The 16,791-nt window shown below is 36.6% G+C and overlaps 1 protein-coding gene across 1 annotated transcript in view; it reads left to right on the plus strand.

Annotated features, from left to right (window-relative positions):
• The first annotated feature begins 307 nt into the window (after positions 1–307).
• Positions 308–16,791, plus strand: part of BMP5 (bone morphogenetic protein 5) — a 109,743-nt gene continuing 93,259 nt past the window's right edge. Inside the window, exon 1 of the mRNA XM_058553923.1 lies at positions 308–1,421. Coding sequence (XP_058409906.1) covers positions 932–1,421 — 490 coding nt within the window. The 5' untranslated portion in view covers positions 308–931. The remainder of the gene's footprint in view (positions 1,422–16,791) is intronic.

Raw genomic sequence — 16,791 nt, forward strand, 5'->3', positions numbered from 1 at the left:
AATTTTCAGTCTGCTGCTTAAAAACTGGCTTTTCCCCCCCTAGAATTTATATACCCTATGCATCATTGTGCTTTGTTTGATGCGTGGCTATAAAATTGCGAAAATGGAGGCTTTTCTGGTAGCAAAAGGGTTAAGTTCTTTTTGCTTTACCAGTTTCAAATTACAATGAGAAGCCTCTTCTTTCCCAGCAGGGTTGTGCTTACATTACTCTTTAGATCTCCCTTGAAGAGGGCTGGTATATTTGTGCCTGCTGGAGGTGGAATTAACAGTAAGAAGGAGAAAGGGATTGAATGGACTTACAGGAAGGTTTTCAAGTAAATTCAGGGAAACACATTTACTTGAATAGTACAACCTTGAGTCTTATTTTACACTAAGACGATACAAAAGATGTTAAAGTTATCACCAAGCTGCCGGACAAATATATATTCCAACACCAAGGTGCAGATCAGCATAGATCTGTGATTCAGAAATCAGGATTTGTCTTGGAAAGAGCTCAAGGGTTGAGAAGAACTCAAGAGCAAGTGAAGATAACTCTGGGAACTACAGTTTATCGGAAGATCAACTTTCATTAATTCAAATACCAAAGGCCTGATTATCCTAAATTCATATAGGAATGCATAGGTCATCTGGTCAAATAATAATAGCCGTCTCCTGCTACATCAATACAGCAAAAACTCTTAACAACTGTGGATAATTGGAAATCCGAGTTTCAGCTTTCTTAGAACTAACTACTCTTGACATATTCCGAAATATTTAAAATAGGGCAGGAAAATCAGTGAGGATGTTGTGTTCAGAAATGTCACTGTCATGAAGAATAGGTGAATTTGTTTTTTCAGCTACTGGAAAAGTGTACCTCCTAGGAACTTAGATTCTTTTTTTTTTAAGAGGACAAGAAGGACTAAAAATATCAACTTTTTGCTTTTGGACAAAAATGCCTCTGACTGTACTTTTACTTAGGGGTATTGTGGGTTTCCTCTGGAGCTGCTGGGGTCTAGTGGGTTATGCACAAGGAGGTTTGGGAGACAATCATGTTCACTCCAGTTTTATTTATAGAAGACTACGGAACCACGAAAGACGGGAAATACAGAGGGAAATTCTCTCTATCTTGGGGTTGCCTCACAGACCCAGACCATTTTCACCTGGAAAACAAGCTTCCTCTGCACCTCTCTTTATGCTGGACCTATACAATGCTATGGCCAATGAAGAAACTCCCGACGAGTCGGAATATTCAGTGAGGGCGTCCCTGGCAGGAGAGACGAGAGGAGGAAGAAAGGGATACCCAGCCTCTCCCAATGGGTATCCTCGTGGCATACAGTTATCTCGAACGGCTCCCCTGACCACCCAGAGCCCTCCTCTAGCCAGCCTACATGATACCAACTTTCTGAATGATGCTGACATGGTCATGAGCTTTGTCAATTTAGGTATGTTGTTCATTTATTTGTTAATCTATGTTATTACAAAGTCTAAGTTTTCCTAATGGGAAAGTAGCTGCCTGGTAGGTCGTCATGTTTATATAAAGTCATTTTCTTTAATTCTCCTCTCCAGCTTCTGTTTCCTTTCTTTCATTGATGCAATGTAAGATTTTGCCTTAGGCAACAAAGTCATATATATAAATTTTTTTTAAAAAAAGGAAAAGGTAAAATTAAAACACTTATGATTTGGGTAGACTTGGGTCTTTTCAGATCTTGTTAGAATTTCAGCCTTGCTTAAATGTATGAATAAACAAGCAATAGTCTAAAAAAAAAGAATTTATGAGCATAGCTATGCTATGGGCAAAAAATAATGATAAAAATGAAAAAGACATTTACAGATGGTAAAGTAAAAATGACATTCTGAACCATTTTTTTGTTAGTAATTTCAAAAACATATAAGTATATATTTATATGCCACTTACAAACTCTAATTTAGAGGAGGCAACTACTGTGAAAATATTGAGGTGAAACTAAGATCCAATAATATTGTAAAAGATTACTATCAAAGATTTTCGCAGGAGACTGAGAAATTCTGAGAAAAATGTTTTAGGAAAGAAGTTTCAATCTAACATTTCTTAACTGTAATGATTAAAATATATCATACTTATTTGATTTTTTTCAGAAGCAAGAGGAATGTAAAACATGCTATAATGGTCTTTATCTATACAAAACTTTTCTTTCCATTTGAGATAAAAAATTAATTGAAAGTTCTTTAATTAGCAGCATTGTTAGAGAATAATTTTGAAAATTATGTTTTTCTCAATGCTAGTACTGTCATGGTAGTTTTTAAATATTGACAATATCAAATGGTAAATTAGTGCCCAACATTTCATCTCATAATAATATTAAAGAGTGCCCAATTTAAAATGATTTTACAAGGGCTGTAATTTTCCTTAAATGTTTTAGTAGAGAACGAAGGTGAAAATTTACTCTCTTCAGACATTTGAAAAAAATACCATAGAATATATTTATTTTTAAAGACAAAATTTTATCAACAAATTTAATCAACTTCAAAGAATTGACACCATTTTAATGTAAGGACTTTTAAAACTTCGTTTTAAAAATGCAATCTGCTTTGACTTAAAATTGACAGGTTTTATTATACACTTAATTAAAAACTTCCTCATATAATATCACAAAGAAAATATTCTTTGAAAACTCAGATAGCAGCAAATCCTAATAGCACACGGATGCTTTTATAATATATGTTGCTTAATATACTCTGCTCATTTGCTCTTGGCAATTCTAGGGTGAAGGATAAGGTGCCTAATAAATCATATGTTTCACGTTAGTAGAGACAAAGCTCTCATTATTAGTTTTAGTAAGTCATCATTGGTTGCCCTAATCGAGTGTCCTGGAGGCCTTTTCTTCTACATATACTTAACAGGTTTCATTTGGAACTTTCAAGCCATTAAAATATAACTTAATTCTAAATTAGTTTGATTGTTTTTTCCTAGTATAAGTGGCAGGCAAATATGGCTCATGGTATATTTTACTTTACAGCAATTTCTAAAGTATTATTCAATAATTTAATTTAGTTTTAAAACTTTAATAGAAAAATTCCAATCCAGCATGATTTACATATTCATAAAATAAATCACTGAAAAAATTGGTTCAGATCATCTAAAATCCAATAGGGGAGAATGTGTTACGTACTATAAAAAACAATAGCTCAATCATGAATCTGTTCTAATAATATGTCTTATTATAATTGAATATTTTGGTCATTTACAAGAGAAGTGTATTTGCTTTTTAGAAAAGAATTAAGTATGATTTTTGAACCTGTGTGCCATTACCTTTTATAAATCTACATAGAATAAGAAAACCAAAACCAATAATAAGCAGTTTTATTCAGTGACTTCCAGAACCATTTTTATCATTGAAGAATACGTATAGTTTTAGTCAATGAAATTTTGGTTACATTGTTTGGATTATAGTAGCAAAGCAGTTTATTAACTATACCACGAAATGCAATTATTCATTACTCTAGAGAAACAACAGTGGATATAAGCTTCAGAAAATTTTCATTTATTTTTATCAGCCTTGAACTGCTGAGTAGTGATTTATCCTCAATAATAAACTTTATTGTTTTTCTTTATTTAATAATTCTGTACTAAATGTCTCACATGAAATTACTGACAAATTGATTCTGATACTGAGTTTTTCCTAGTAGTCTCTGAGGAAAACTGAACCACAATTTCATTTTATTATCCTTACACCATGCCTTCTAATACATCCAAAACTTGCAACCAATCACTACTTAGTAAAAAGCTTTAACTTCTGTATTTCTTACATAATAAAATAGGTCAAAGCATATTTAGAAAAGGTAAAAATATAACATCAATAACCGCACTAAGAATTTCAGAGTTTCTTAATGTAACATTCATCAACAAATATTATCTGCAACTTGTTTCATGTCCTTATAAGACTCAAGAGAATTTTATTGTATTTTTTTAGTATTTTAAAAGATATGTACCCAGGGAGACTAAGGGCCAATGATCCAATTAGCAATAGGCAAGGGATTTGTACGGAGGAAGTCACCTGGACATATAAATGTGTGGAAAGAATCTGTTGACATTTCCCACAATAGAATGAATGATATAAAAAGGATCTAGTAGGGTCCTTTTTATTAATGCTTGCATGTGTCATCTTCAAGTCAAAGGAAACATTTTCTGCAACTAGTTTGTCATCAGAAAAACATTTTTTTCCAACACCAGTTTTGCTCATAAAGAGCAATTAAACTTAATTCAAACTCTGAATCATATTTAACAAAATATTTTTTCAATTTCAGATGAGATTAGTTTTGTGTTCATAAGTGAAAAGTAGATTAGAATTTACTAAAAAAAGAAGTGAATAACTTGCCCTAAGGCCAATGTAAACAGCTAAATATGAAACCAAGCACATTATTTTTACCTTTAAATTAGTTTAGTGATTTGTTCATTTTGAAGAAGCAAATATTAATTATTACTTATGTGAAGAGACACTTTCCACTCTATTGTATTTATTATTCTTAGGCCAACTTTTATCAATCTCCTAGTATATAGCTTTTACAGGTTGACTTCTCAGTTTTGTTCTGAAAACTGTTGGATATCAGTGGAATCTTTGCTTAGTCAATACCACATTATTTTGTTAGTAAGAAAAATATCTTTCTGGTAATTTTTTTTAACCATCTCTTTTTCAAAAAATGTTAAGGGTTGGTTTATATATCAAATATCTATGCAAATGAAAGAATGATTAGGTAATTTGCTTGCCTTAAGTGTATCTCCTGTTTACATAAAGATAAATACAGAGTGCCTTTCTAAGGACTTTTATTTAGAAACCAATTTTTATTTGATTACTTGGTGATAGTATCACTAAAATGGCATAACACTGTAGATATTTTAGAGGAAATTACAAAAAACAGTAAACACAGGAAATTTACTTTTTATTGTTCTTTGTCTACATGTATTTCTCTGATAAAGAAGAACTTTGGGTTTATTAATGGTTTTTGACACACTGATCAGTTGGCTTGGGGTCAAGTACTTAGACATACTTCAAGAATACGTGTTAATTCTCAAGCGTAAAAGTATATAAATGTGATGCTTACATTTTGTTATATTTTATAACAACATATTTAGCATGTTAAAAAAATACTTTCAGAACTTTAAATTAAACCCTTATCCTTTTACTTCCTCAAGTCATTAAACTCTCCTGGTACTGGAAGGAAAAAATGCTCATGTCCTCAGTTGACAGATTTGAAAGACACCATTGATATTTGTCATTGTTTTTGGCTGACTCAAGTGCCTGGTGAAGAGGAATTTATATACAGATCTACCTAAAGATGCCTATCTATGCAGTCTCTCCAACAGGGTTATTAACACTTGTGTAACATAAACACACCCATAAACACATGCAAGATATTTGTTTGAGGGGGAGGATGGGATGGGAGAAAAGATGATCTCAAACCATTATGGTGCATATTCATAGATTATGCCTCGAATAACAAATGCTAACATTGAGTAAAACAATCATTCTTTAAAACTGTTAACTTTTGAAGAGAAAAGAAGTTGCTGAGGACGGAGACCTTTTTCTTTCTTCAACAAACCTTGGCATTCATAAATGTGACTGAACAGATTCTTATTCTCTTTTAAAGCTATTTTATTGTCAAGTGATGGGCATGGCTGCAGAGAGAGTTATAATCATAGTTTAATTAAAAGTTTTTTGCACATGTTAATAGTCACTCACAAATAGCCAGGTTTCAAAGTTTAATAAGCAGTTTAACAGCTGGAAGTGAGAAGGTGTGATAACACACTCTGGAAGGGCTTGGTCTGCCTTGCCCACCTCCTCCAGCTCCTCCCCTTTCATTCTTCCATTTTTTTACTGTCACTTCGCTCTCTCCTCACCCGGCTCCCCTCACACTTGGTGGCCTTTCCTCTTTGGTTCTGAGGTCTTTCTAGCCTCAGGCTCTCTTGGCACCTCTCTCTTTACTGCCCCCACCCTTCCTGGGGTCCGTCTGTGGTCCTAGTTTCTCCATAGCTGGAGGCTTAGATGAGCTGAAAATCAATTAGTTACAGCTTGATCATTTAGGTACAGTCTCCTGTTTTCTCTCTAGTCGAGAAGGAAAGGTTATGATGTGCCAAATCACCCATCAGGAGAAATCCTCCCCGGGGCATCAGAACAGCTCTAGCTGTTGCCATCCCCTATAATTGTTTCTCCACTGTCCCATTCTTCTTTGCCTCCTCACATCTCCCTGAGGATCCCGTTGACAGAATTTAATTGTTTTTGCCTTTACTCTTTTATAACATAGTTAAAATTTAAAAGGGGACACTTAAGGGAAAGTAAAAACACAACAACACTAATCAAAAATGCCATTCTCTATTAGTTTATAAAATGCTTTTGCTCATATTATTTTTATTTAATACTCATGTCATGTCTGTGAAGAAATTATTCTTTCCTTTTTTAAGTTGAAAAGAAATGATGAGAGAGGATAAAGAGATCAAGAGTAACAGCTGGAGGCAGAGAACAATGAGGATGAGACAGAGAAGGAAATAAAATATTTTTTAAAAAGCCCTTGGAAGAAAGAAAATGAATGAAATGCGTCATTAGAGGCTGGTCTTCGGGCCGTGCAGGTGGAGGATGTGTTGGGAAATCCTCAGTCTACCTCATACTGACACAGCAGCTAATTCAACATCCCAACCACATCAGCTCCAGGGGAAAACCCTTTCATCCTTCCACACTAAAATGCCGAAGTGGGGAGAAGGGAGGGGGTCTCAGTGTGTGTGTACAAGGAACATACAGACGGCTACTCACACGGACAGTCATAAATAATGTAGTAGCACAGCTTGAAAAAACCACAGGTTAGGGGAAGAGGCTTCCCTGACGCACAGAGAGGGGCTGAGATCAGAGGAGCCACTGAAAGGGTTGGAGGGAAACAATGAATCCCTTGTTCTAAGCAATATTTATGAGTGCTTCTTTGCACCTTAAGTTCACATTTTATTGGCTTGGCTGTGGGGTCTCCCCATTTGCTCATCTCTTAAAATAATACCCTTGGCTAAGATATCCTTTAAAACACACCAGACAGCCCTGACAACCAGCTCATTTATTTGGGGGAGGAAGGGATCTGTTGTGATTTTGATGTCAGATTGGGATGTTTAAGATCCAGTTACGGATCTTAACATTATGACAGTAAGATAGAAATAATAGTGGGAGTATTCACCTGCCTTTTTCCGAGATGTTTACAGGAATCCACGTAACCAAGTCGTAACCCCGGATTTGTACGAGCCTCGGCTAAATGGTTGTGGTAAAATTATAATCTAAAAAGCGAGAAACAAAATCTACTAAAGCGTATAACGTTTAAAATGAAAACAAAAAATCATTTGTAGATTCTAAGAAAGATCTTTAGTGGTTTTGAGAGAAAAGAAAACAACAACAAACCTCCATAACCAAAGAGAGTGCGTATCCTCTAATTGGAGTGCATATCCTCTGCGTGAAGGACATCAATATTACATACAACTTAGGGACCAAGACCTTGTATAATGTTAAATCGTTTGATTGATATCGAAATTAAACTAGGGTATGTGTTATTTTGTAGTTTCTAAGATGAAGAGGATCCCTGTCTTCATAATATGTATTCTTTCATTTTTCTTTTCATAAACATTAGAGCATCGGTGCTTGCATTAGAAAAAACAATTCTGGATTTTAGAAATAAATGAACCAATTAAATTTTCTCTTAGAAATGGTGTTTATTTAATTTCTTCTTGGAAGTAAATAACAACTTTTATTGCTCTTGTTGTTTTACAGCTTTTCTGGTGTTGTTAGGAATAAAGAAAATATTTTTTAAAAGTCAGGATTACCAGATGTAAATCTCATTTAGATTTTACTCAGGACTATGAGATATGTCAAAATCAAAAGATTTATTAACATTTAGAAACTGCTTCAGCTATTCTTAGGCTGTCATGGCGTGAGAAATTCAATATTCTTTGTTGTGCACTGTCTCTATTGTACCTTTGTGATTAGCCTTCCTAGATAGGAGGCACAGTATATTTTCAGATCTTAAGTCCATGGCATATTACTGCTCAAATGGCTTTAGGTTTAATTTATAATTAAACCTAATTGCTTGCCTTTCTGTGCTTCCACCACAGAAGCAGAGTAGCACAGAAGAAGCCAGAATGCCTGGACTGGAATCCCATATTCTACACTTTCTGGTAGTGTGACCCCAGGGGCAAGTTACTTAAATTCTCTGCTGCCTTAAATGCCTCTGGTTCCTTATCTAACAAGTGCTGATAATGATAGCACTTTCCTCAATGGGTGTTGAGAGGATTAAATGAGTTAATATGCATACAACTTGAAGGACAGTATTGGGAACATAGTGAGACCTCAATAAATGGCCATTGTTGTTATTAGAGTTGCATTTGTATACGTCATCTGTACCATATTTGCAGGAGCAGCTAAATAATTTGTGGAGCCCAATGCAAAATGAAAATGCAGGGCCCTTTGTTTAAAAATTATCAAGAATTCCAAGATAATGGCAGCAGATTATTAGACCAAGCGTGGGGCCCTTCTGCGTGCGGGGCCCTGTGCTGCTACACAGGTCACGTGCTCATGAAGCCGGCCCTGCGTATCTGATGACTTGTTGTGATGGCAGGAACCATGTCCTGTTTATCCTATTTCATCCCTAGTGGTGTAACAGGGTCCCAGAGGGAAAGAGAGAGCAGGCACAAACTGAATCATTTGAGGAGAGTTCAACGTTATAATGTTTGTAATGTCGTGGGCAGGGCTTTTTGGCAAAACGGGATAATGCAGTGCCTGGAACAGTAGGGGAGCCTTCACCACTCCGGGGCAGGGGCAGAAACAGTTACCAGAAAACCCAGAGGAGAGCTGTATGGGGAGGCTAACTGATAGGAACTGTGTCCTTTGTGAGAGATGCCATGCAGCCCACCCTTAGATACTCAGCAGGGAGGGAGACTAAGGAATGAATACCTAGAGGATACTTCTCTGCCATGCTTCCCATTGGCTGATCCTTACTGAAAGCCAGAGGGCCACGGAGTGCATTTTGCAGCTCATGAGAGTCAGCCTCTTAGTGCAGAGAGCAGAGAAGAGAAATGTGGAGAGTGGATCTTGAGGCACAAACTGAAGATATTTGGCACAAATAGATAAGTGAATATTGGGTGTTAGGTCAACAAGAGTTCTAGAATCACTTCAATTTCAGTGTAAGTTACAGATATATATGTTAACCTTCGTCCTAGTTAATTTATTATAAAATTCAAGAGATAATCACAATGTAGTGTGAGAGTTAGTTGCTTCACAAGTTAGTGAAGTAAATTGGCAAAAACAGGCATGGTATGCTGAAAAAAATTCTTTTTTTTTAAAGTCAATAATTATTTAAGTAATTTCACATGTTGTGGTTCCTTCCACTGCCAGTCACCTTAGTTCCTCCAAAGTTTGAGTCATAATCTTCAAGATAGCCCTTTTAAAAAAAAGATTTGGGGGGCCGGCCCAGTGGCACAAGCGGTTAAGTGCACGCGCGTGCCCCGCTTCGGCGACCCAGGGTTTGCAGGTTCAGATCCCGGGTGCGCACCGACGCACCACTTGGTAAGCCATGCTGCGGTGGCGTCCCATATAAAGTAGAGGAAGATGGGCACAGATGTTAGCCCAGGGCCACTCTTCCTCAAGAAAAAAGCAGAGGATTGGCATCAGATGTTAGCTCAGGGCTGGTCCTCCTCACCAAAAAAAAAAAAAATTTTGCTCAATCCACGGTTGTCATGTCAGTCAGTTCATAATTCTTCCCCTTGGGGTTCTTTGATCCCCACTTGAATATGCACATACTTTAAAAATTCCCCACCTGTAATCTTTGGGATCTAATTTCTTCAACCAATTTACATAAGGGTCATGTTTAGGGTCGATTGATGGATCTGCCTGGTTCTCGATATCAGACACCTTCTAAACAGAAAAAGTTCCAATCATATTCACTCCTAAGCTAGCTCATCCTAGAATAGTATAGATCTTGGGATATGCCAATACTTAAGATAAAAAAAAATTGACTACTAGGTCTTTCAGATGGATCAGTAATTTCACATTGCATATTAAAACTATTTTAGAGCAAAGTGAAATTAAAAACAAAAACCCGGGGGGAAGTACCACTTTCGGATTATAGCGCTAACAGTAGACTATAATTGCTGGTCAAAAAACTCAGTATAGGAAGCACTAGAGAATATGCAAATATGTAGAGCAAATATGAAGACAATACAGGTTTTCAGTCTTTAGGCCTGTTTATTCTCAATTCTATGTCATTCTTCCTGAATTGATGCATGACCGCGTGTTAAAGCTTTTTGAATTCTGAATGGAATTGTGGTATTCTCCACAGTTAATGTTGCAGGCAGAAATAATGTTAGGATGAGGTAAGTTGGGATTATCGTCTTTCCTCTTTGCTACCTTTCTTCTCCTCTGGCAGCGTTGCTGTGACTCACAGAGGCAGAAGTTAGCGGAGGAGCAGGTATGTCTGCTATTTAGTTCTCATAAATAACCCACTGCTAAGCCTTGAAGTCAGAGCCGTCCCCCTGCCCTGTAATCACAAGCATTGAGTAGAAGAGCTCCTGTCTAGTATAGTCTATGTTCCCCTTCAAAGCCGCTAAGGATGGTAATTTTAACCTGATTCTACTTCTATAATTATCAAAAGCAGAGGAAGAGAGAGTTCAACTTGAAAATTGTGTAGGCTCCTCTACAAATAACCTTGATGCAGGTGTTGAAGACTTATTTAGTGGGGAAGAAGTGAAGATCAGTTAAATAGGCTTTACGATTAAAGTTTCATAGATGTTTTCTTTGCTTAGAGAAGGAACTATTTGGTTCTTTATGTCAGTAGGGTTTAAGTGAAAGGGCTTTGGAGTCAGACTGGTTTGAGTACCAGCTTTGCCCTAACAGCTACGTATCCTCAAGCAAACTATTTCCCTTCATTGGAACTGTTTCCTCATCTGTAGAGTGGAGGTCATAATAAAGAATTGTAGTTAAGATTTAATAAGGTTAGGACATAGGCCTTTAAGCCTACACAAGAAAAGTACTCAGTGATCCTTACTACTACCACAGCTGCTTCTACTGGAGTAGCGTCTGTGGCATGCTAATGTTGGAGGAGATCTACACCCAGTCCACCAGACTTTGTCAAATAAATGCCTTGCTGAAATTGTGCAACATTATGCACGTGACTTTTCCTCCCTCCAAAAGAAAATGAACCCTTGAATTTCATTGACTCTGCCTTCCAGTTGGACTGTGGATGGACTGTATTCCTTCGTCAGGATGTCCTGGAAAAGATCAGTCCACGACAGAGCCTTCAGGTGACAGTGGGGCTTCCCTTGGGGCACACAAAGGCAACATGTTCTGTGATGTGCTGCTGAAATGTGCTTTTCGTATTGCCCTTGGTCAGATTCATAGAATGAACCCGTGGCTTTACTTCAGTTTCAGATATTACCTCTTCCATTTCCTTGCTTGTTATGGAGAAGGGGAAACCGATTGCAGGCCAAAGTAAAAACATACAATTAGAAAATATTTAGTTGTGAAGACATGGGCACTTTCTAAAAAACTCTTTGAAAGAAGGAGAAAAAAATGTTAAAGAGTTTTTATGCTGATTTTCAGTAAGCCAACTTGTTTTTTTAGTTTTAATTTTTTAAAACGTGGATTCATGATGAAAATCTTGAGTAAACTTCTGAACTCCTATTAGGAAAGCCACTCTGCTGAAATGGTCATTCAATTCTGCAGCTTTTTGTATTGTCTGTAGGGAATTAGACTAAGTGATTTGCATGCATTATTCCAATTAATCTGCATCTCAATGATGTGGGTAAATATTTTTCTATTCTCATTTTATTTATGTGAAAATTGAGGCTTATCAGAGGTTAAATGACTTACAAATTTCCCCCAACTGGTAAATGGCAGAATCAGTCCTGGAACCATAATCCGGCTACAGAGTTTTTGCTCTTTCCCACTATTCTTTAGCTTAGTAACCACTTTTGAAAACTATAAAAAACAGGTCAACTTTTAACAACAATAATGATAATGGTGTATACTTTCGAAAGCATCTTTATGTATATTATGTGGTTTCATCTACGTTACTGCAGTGTATAGCACTCAGAGAGGTAAATATGATCCCACAATATACATCCGTGGAAACTAGAGTTCTGAAAGGTCATTCATTCAGTCATTCGACAAGCATAAACTGATTACCTACTATTGGGCCAGGCACTGTGCAAAAGCCTGTGCCTGTTTTACTGCCAAGATCACAGGGCAAGAGGAGCTAGGTTTAGGCCCAGAATCCCTGATTCTTGTGCCAGGATTTGTTTGCTCAATGTCACATCCTTTAAAGAAATCACATAAAAATTCTAGCACCAAGTAAAATTAAAAGCACTAACAAACATTATCTACAAGAATGTGTTCTTTTGTTATTTAAATAACCAGGTAGAATTAACCTCCTGTGTATACAGAAAATATTTTTCAAACCTCAATCCCTTTAAAGAAATTAAAAAAGAAAAAAAGCCTATTACTACTAAACAGAACCTAAGGAAGCCTTTTAGTCTGAAAGGCATAAAGCAAAGGTAGACTCAAGCTTCAGCAAGGCTTAGGGACTCTGTCAGAAACCTGCTTGCATAGCTGTAGGGCCTTATTAATATGGAGTCTTCAGTGGTTTTAAAGGAAATACTTAAAAAGAAGGTTTATGTTTTACACTCGATGCTTAGTGCACATTCCAGAGCATAAGTGCGGCCTAAACACTCATTATTTATTTGTGTTGTACTCAGGAAATAAGGGTAAAAGGTCATAGAATTTTTCAAAATTCAGTTGTTTGATCTAAATCTTGACCCCTGACCCTACCTTACTTCTTCAATCGTGTGCTAACAATGTTGTGTTCATTGTTTACTTTGTTACTGTACGCACTGAACATGATGTGGATTCAGGTTATAATAAGAGTCGATGGGGGCACATTGTATGATGTGGAAAATAACAGAGAATTCCAAGAATTGGTATAAAGACCTCTTTAATACATTGCTTTGAATCTACTCAGGATATCGGGCATTAAGGAATTATTACTTCAAGTTGATTTTTGAGAAAAGGACCAAAATTTTACAACTATTTACTCTTTACCAACAATCTGCTGTGATTGTGAAATGGATATTGCAGCAAAATGTGGGTCTAAATCCACTGGTACACCATCACAGTTCTTGGTGTTTACCTATCAATTCATATCAACAAAACACCAGATCATCAAAATGAACTAATAAAAGTAGAAGAAGAACTTAAGACTTGTCATGCTTTCTGCTCTACTGGAAATGCACTGTCTTCCACAGCCAGCATGTATTCAGTGCTCATGAAGTGCAAGACAGTGCGCGAATAGCATTTCAAGTGCTAACATTTAATTCGCACAAAAAGTGACCCTATTTTACAGATGAGAAAAGTGAGACCCAGAGATGTTCTTTGTCCAAAGTCCTACATCTTGTAAGAGGAGGAACTGGATTCAGAGTCTAGGCTCTTCACTGCTATTCTGTGTTGCCTTTGTAAATGCTATTGGGAAGGCTGTCGTTGGGACATTGTTCAAACTCTTTGAAAAATCTATATGTTTTTCAAACATTTCATGTATTGGTTCTGGAATATTTTCACTGCATTAGTAATGCTTTATATTTTAGGGAAAAGTCTGTAATAATGAGTTTACTAAGAGTCTTATCCCTGGAGTTGGGCTCTTACAGGCCTTCTTCTGAACTGGGCTGCTGTGGCCTTTGGAAGGAGGCAATTACAATACTCACAAGGCAGAAAGGAAGAAGTACTTTGCAGACAATAAGGGTACTGACCTTTGTGCCATGTAACCTGACTGGTCAGTAACAAGGAATGGAAAGGTGATCTGTGTTGATTCCCACCTTCAAAAGACAGATGGCGTGAACAAGAGTAACATTTGGCAAAATAGAAAAGAGGCAGAATATTGAAGTTGCAAACAGTAAAAGGCCTCAAAAACAGTGGTTGGAGATTGGAACAAACTAATAGTGAGTTCATTTGGATGCTGGAAAACTGCCAACCTGCTGGCCAGTGTCGAAGGCCACACAAGCAGGGCTGCCCTGCCACGAAGTGTGAGGGCCTTGGCCAGCTTTCCTGACCCAATCACGGATGGGCCAGTAAATCTCATGAGAAACCTACTAAAGTGAGAGTTTGGGCTGCAAGACCATCTATAACCTACAAGTTAGGAAATTCCTGCTGCTGCAGATAGAAACTCTGGCAGATAGCCTCTGCTTCTTCCTGCTAGTTATGGTGGCAATCTCTGTGTTCTATATAATGTTGAACACTCCACATTTAATACACATCTCTGGATTTGTAGCAGCTATGGCCCTAATCTCTTGCATGTATAAAGTGAGTTCTTTTCACATAGTTCTCTCATTGCCCCTGTACCACACAAAAGCTAAATATGTTATTTCTGCTCCTCAGGTATCTTACGAATTAAAGGCTAAGGCCTTGGGATAATTAATTTTTTTTTTCCAAAAGAATATATTTCTGGGACGACAACATTTCTCAGAGCAAAACGCTGAGTGCATGAGGACAATTCAGTTTCAGCTCCCCTCAGCTCTCAAGCAAAAAGGGAATTGTAAAAAGCAGATATCATTGTGATTATACAAACTTTTAGCTAAACTCCTGGGGACTAATCTCTGTTTAAAAAAAAAAGCCAAGGGGCCGGCCTGGTGGCATAGTGGTTAAGTTTGCATGCTCCACCTCGGTGGCCTGGGTTTGGATCCCAGGCGCAGACCTACACACTGCTCATCAAGCCATGCTGTGGCAGCGCCCCACATACAAAATGGAGGCAGACTGGCACGGATGTTAGCTCAGGGACAATCTCCCTCACCAAAAAAATAAATAAATAAATAAAAAGCAAGCCAGGAGGTAGCTGCAGGGTAAAGATAAGCATTTAGGATGTCACCTGCCCCTTCAAAAAATTCTACTTTCTTTATCTCTCTTCTTCCCTTTACCTAACCACTCCTACCCAATCTACCTACAGCCCAATTGTAATGTAGAGAGAAGTGTAAAGAATTTCAGTATCTGATTTCTAATTATTTAGACTGAGAGGTATTTAGGAAGTCAGATGATAAAAATATTGTTTATGAATAGGTCAAAGATCTTGTTTAATTTTAATTCAACTAACTTCATTGACATATAATAACTAAAGCACATGCTTAATCATAATTATTCAAATATCTTGGGCACTTCGATTGTTTACTCTTGTTTTTTTTTTTTTTTTTTTTGTGAGGAGGATCAGCCCTGAGCTAACATCCGATGCCAATCCTCCTCTTTTTTGCTGAGGAATACTGGCCCTGGGCTAACATCCGTGCCCATCTTCCTCTACTTTATATACGATGCCGCCACAGCATGGCCTGACAAGCAGGACGTCGGTCCAGGCCTGGGATCTGAACCTGCGAACCCTGGGCTGCCCAAGCAGAGCACCTGCACTTAACCACTATGCCACCGGGCTAGCCCCTCATTTACTCTTTTTAATCAGAATTCTTTGTCAGTATTTCCTAAAGTGTATTTCATTGAAAGCATCTCTACGTCCTTTTAAGAGGTGTCATCTGAAATTTTGTAGTCAAATAAATTTGAACTATGCTGAAAAACAATAACTTTAATGGGTTTTTATATTTCTAGACAAGCCTTCTCAGTATCTTTATTATGCTAATGAGCATTGTGAGTCTCTGCAAGGAGGATATGAGTTGTATGGTTTCACATGCACATTGGACTCTGGAACTCTCCTAACAGAGCACCATGAGTGCCTAGTGTTACAGAGACCTCCCTCTGAGAAATACTCCTCCATGTGGAAATACTATTCTATAAAAGCCATTTTAGAAATATGGCAAGCAGAGCTTTATGATAATCTAATTCATTGACACTCTGGTCACTTTATATCCAAAATTAAAAAGCAGGAAAAAAGTTATAATTCCATTTTCTAGAACCAATCATTGTTGATATTTTTGTATATTTCCTTCCATATTTTTTAAATACATCTTTTTCACAGAGTTGAGCAGTGTTTATGCAATGTTGTACCCTTGGTTATTCTTGATTTTTAGTATATGACTTTTCTTATTCATTTGTTCTTTATGAGTATGTTTTTAATGACAATAATATTTCAGCTAAATCATCCATTATAACTCACATAAACATTTTTTTATTGTTGGGTATGCAATTTTTCCAGTTTTTACTGTCATATACTCTGTTGCAATGGATATCTTTATACATAAGTGTTAGTAAACATTTCTGGCAATTTCAGATCATTTCCTTAGAATTTATTCTTAGAAGATGAGTTATTAGAACAAAAGGTATGATTCTTTTTTAAGTCTCCTGAAAAAGATGACTAAATTACTTTTTAGTAAATTGGGGGGTCTCAATTTCTATGTGCACGAATGCTAGTGCTATTTTACCAGACTGAAACCTAAATTAAATGTGATATACTAACATTCTTGATAATCTAAAACATAACTTTTTTTAATTTGTATTTCTTCTGAGATTGATTTTTTTTACACGTCTCTTGGCCATTTACATTTTTTCTTCAGAAAGTTTTATGTTGATATTTTTGCTCATTTTTCTGTTTGCTTTATTTCACTATTGCTTATGCTTAGAAATTTTTCCTGTGACTAGGTATATAACAATTATTCAATTTTATTTTTTATATTTTTCATTTTTATGCTTTGATTCCTTACTTTCCACCTAACTTGTCATTTGTATATAACAGTCACAGGAAAACACTTCCAGATATTTAAGAGTTTGGAAAATATACCACCAACTTTACATTCTGAAATAATTGCTCTAAGGTGTACTGTAGCTGATTGCTGGAATAAAA

Source organism: Diceros bicornis, chromosome 14 (assembly GCF_020826845.1).
Source record: "Diceros bicornis minor isolate mBicDic1 chromosome 14, mDicBic1.mat.cur, whole genome shotgun sequence".
Classification (NCBI taxonomy): domain Eukaryota; kingdom Metazoa; phylum Chordata; class Mammalia; order Perissodactyla; family Rhinocerotidae; genus Diceros; species Diceros bicornis.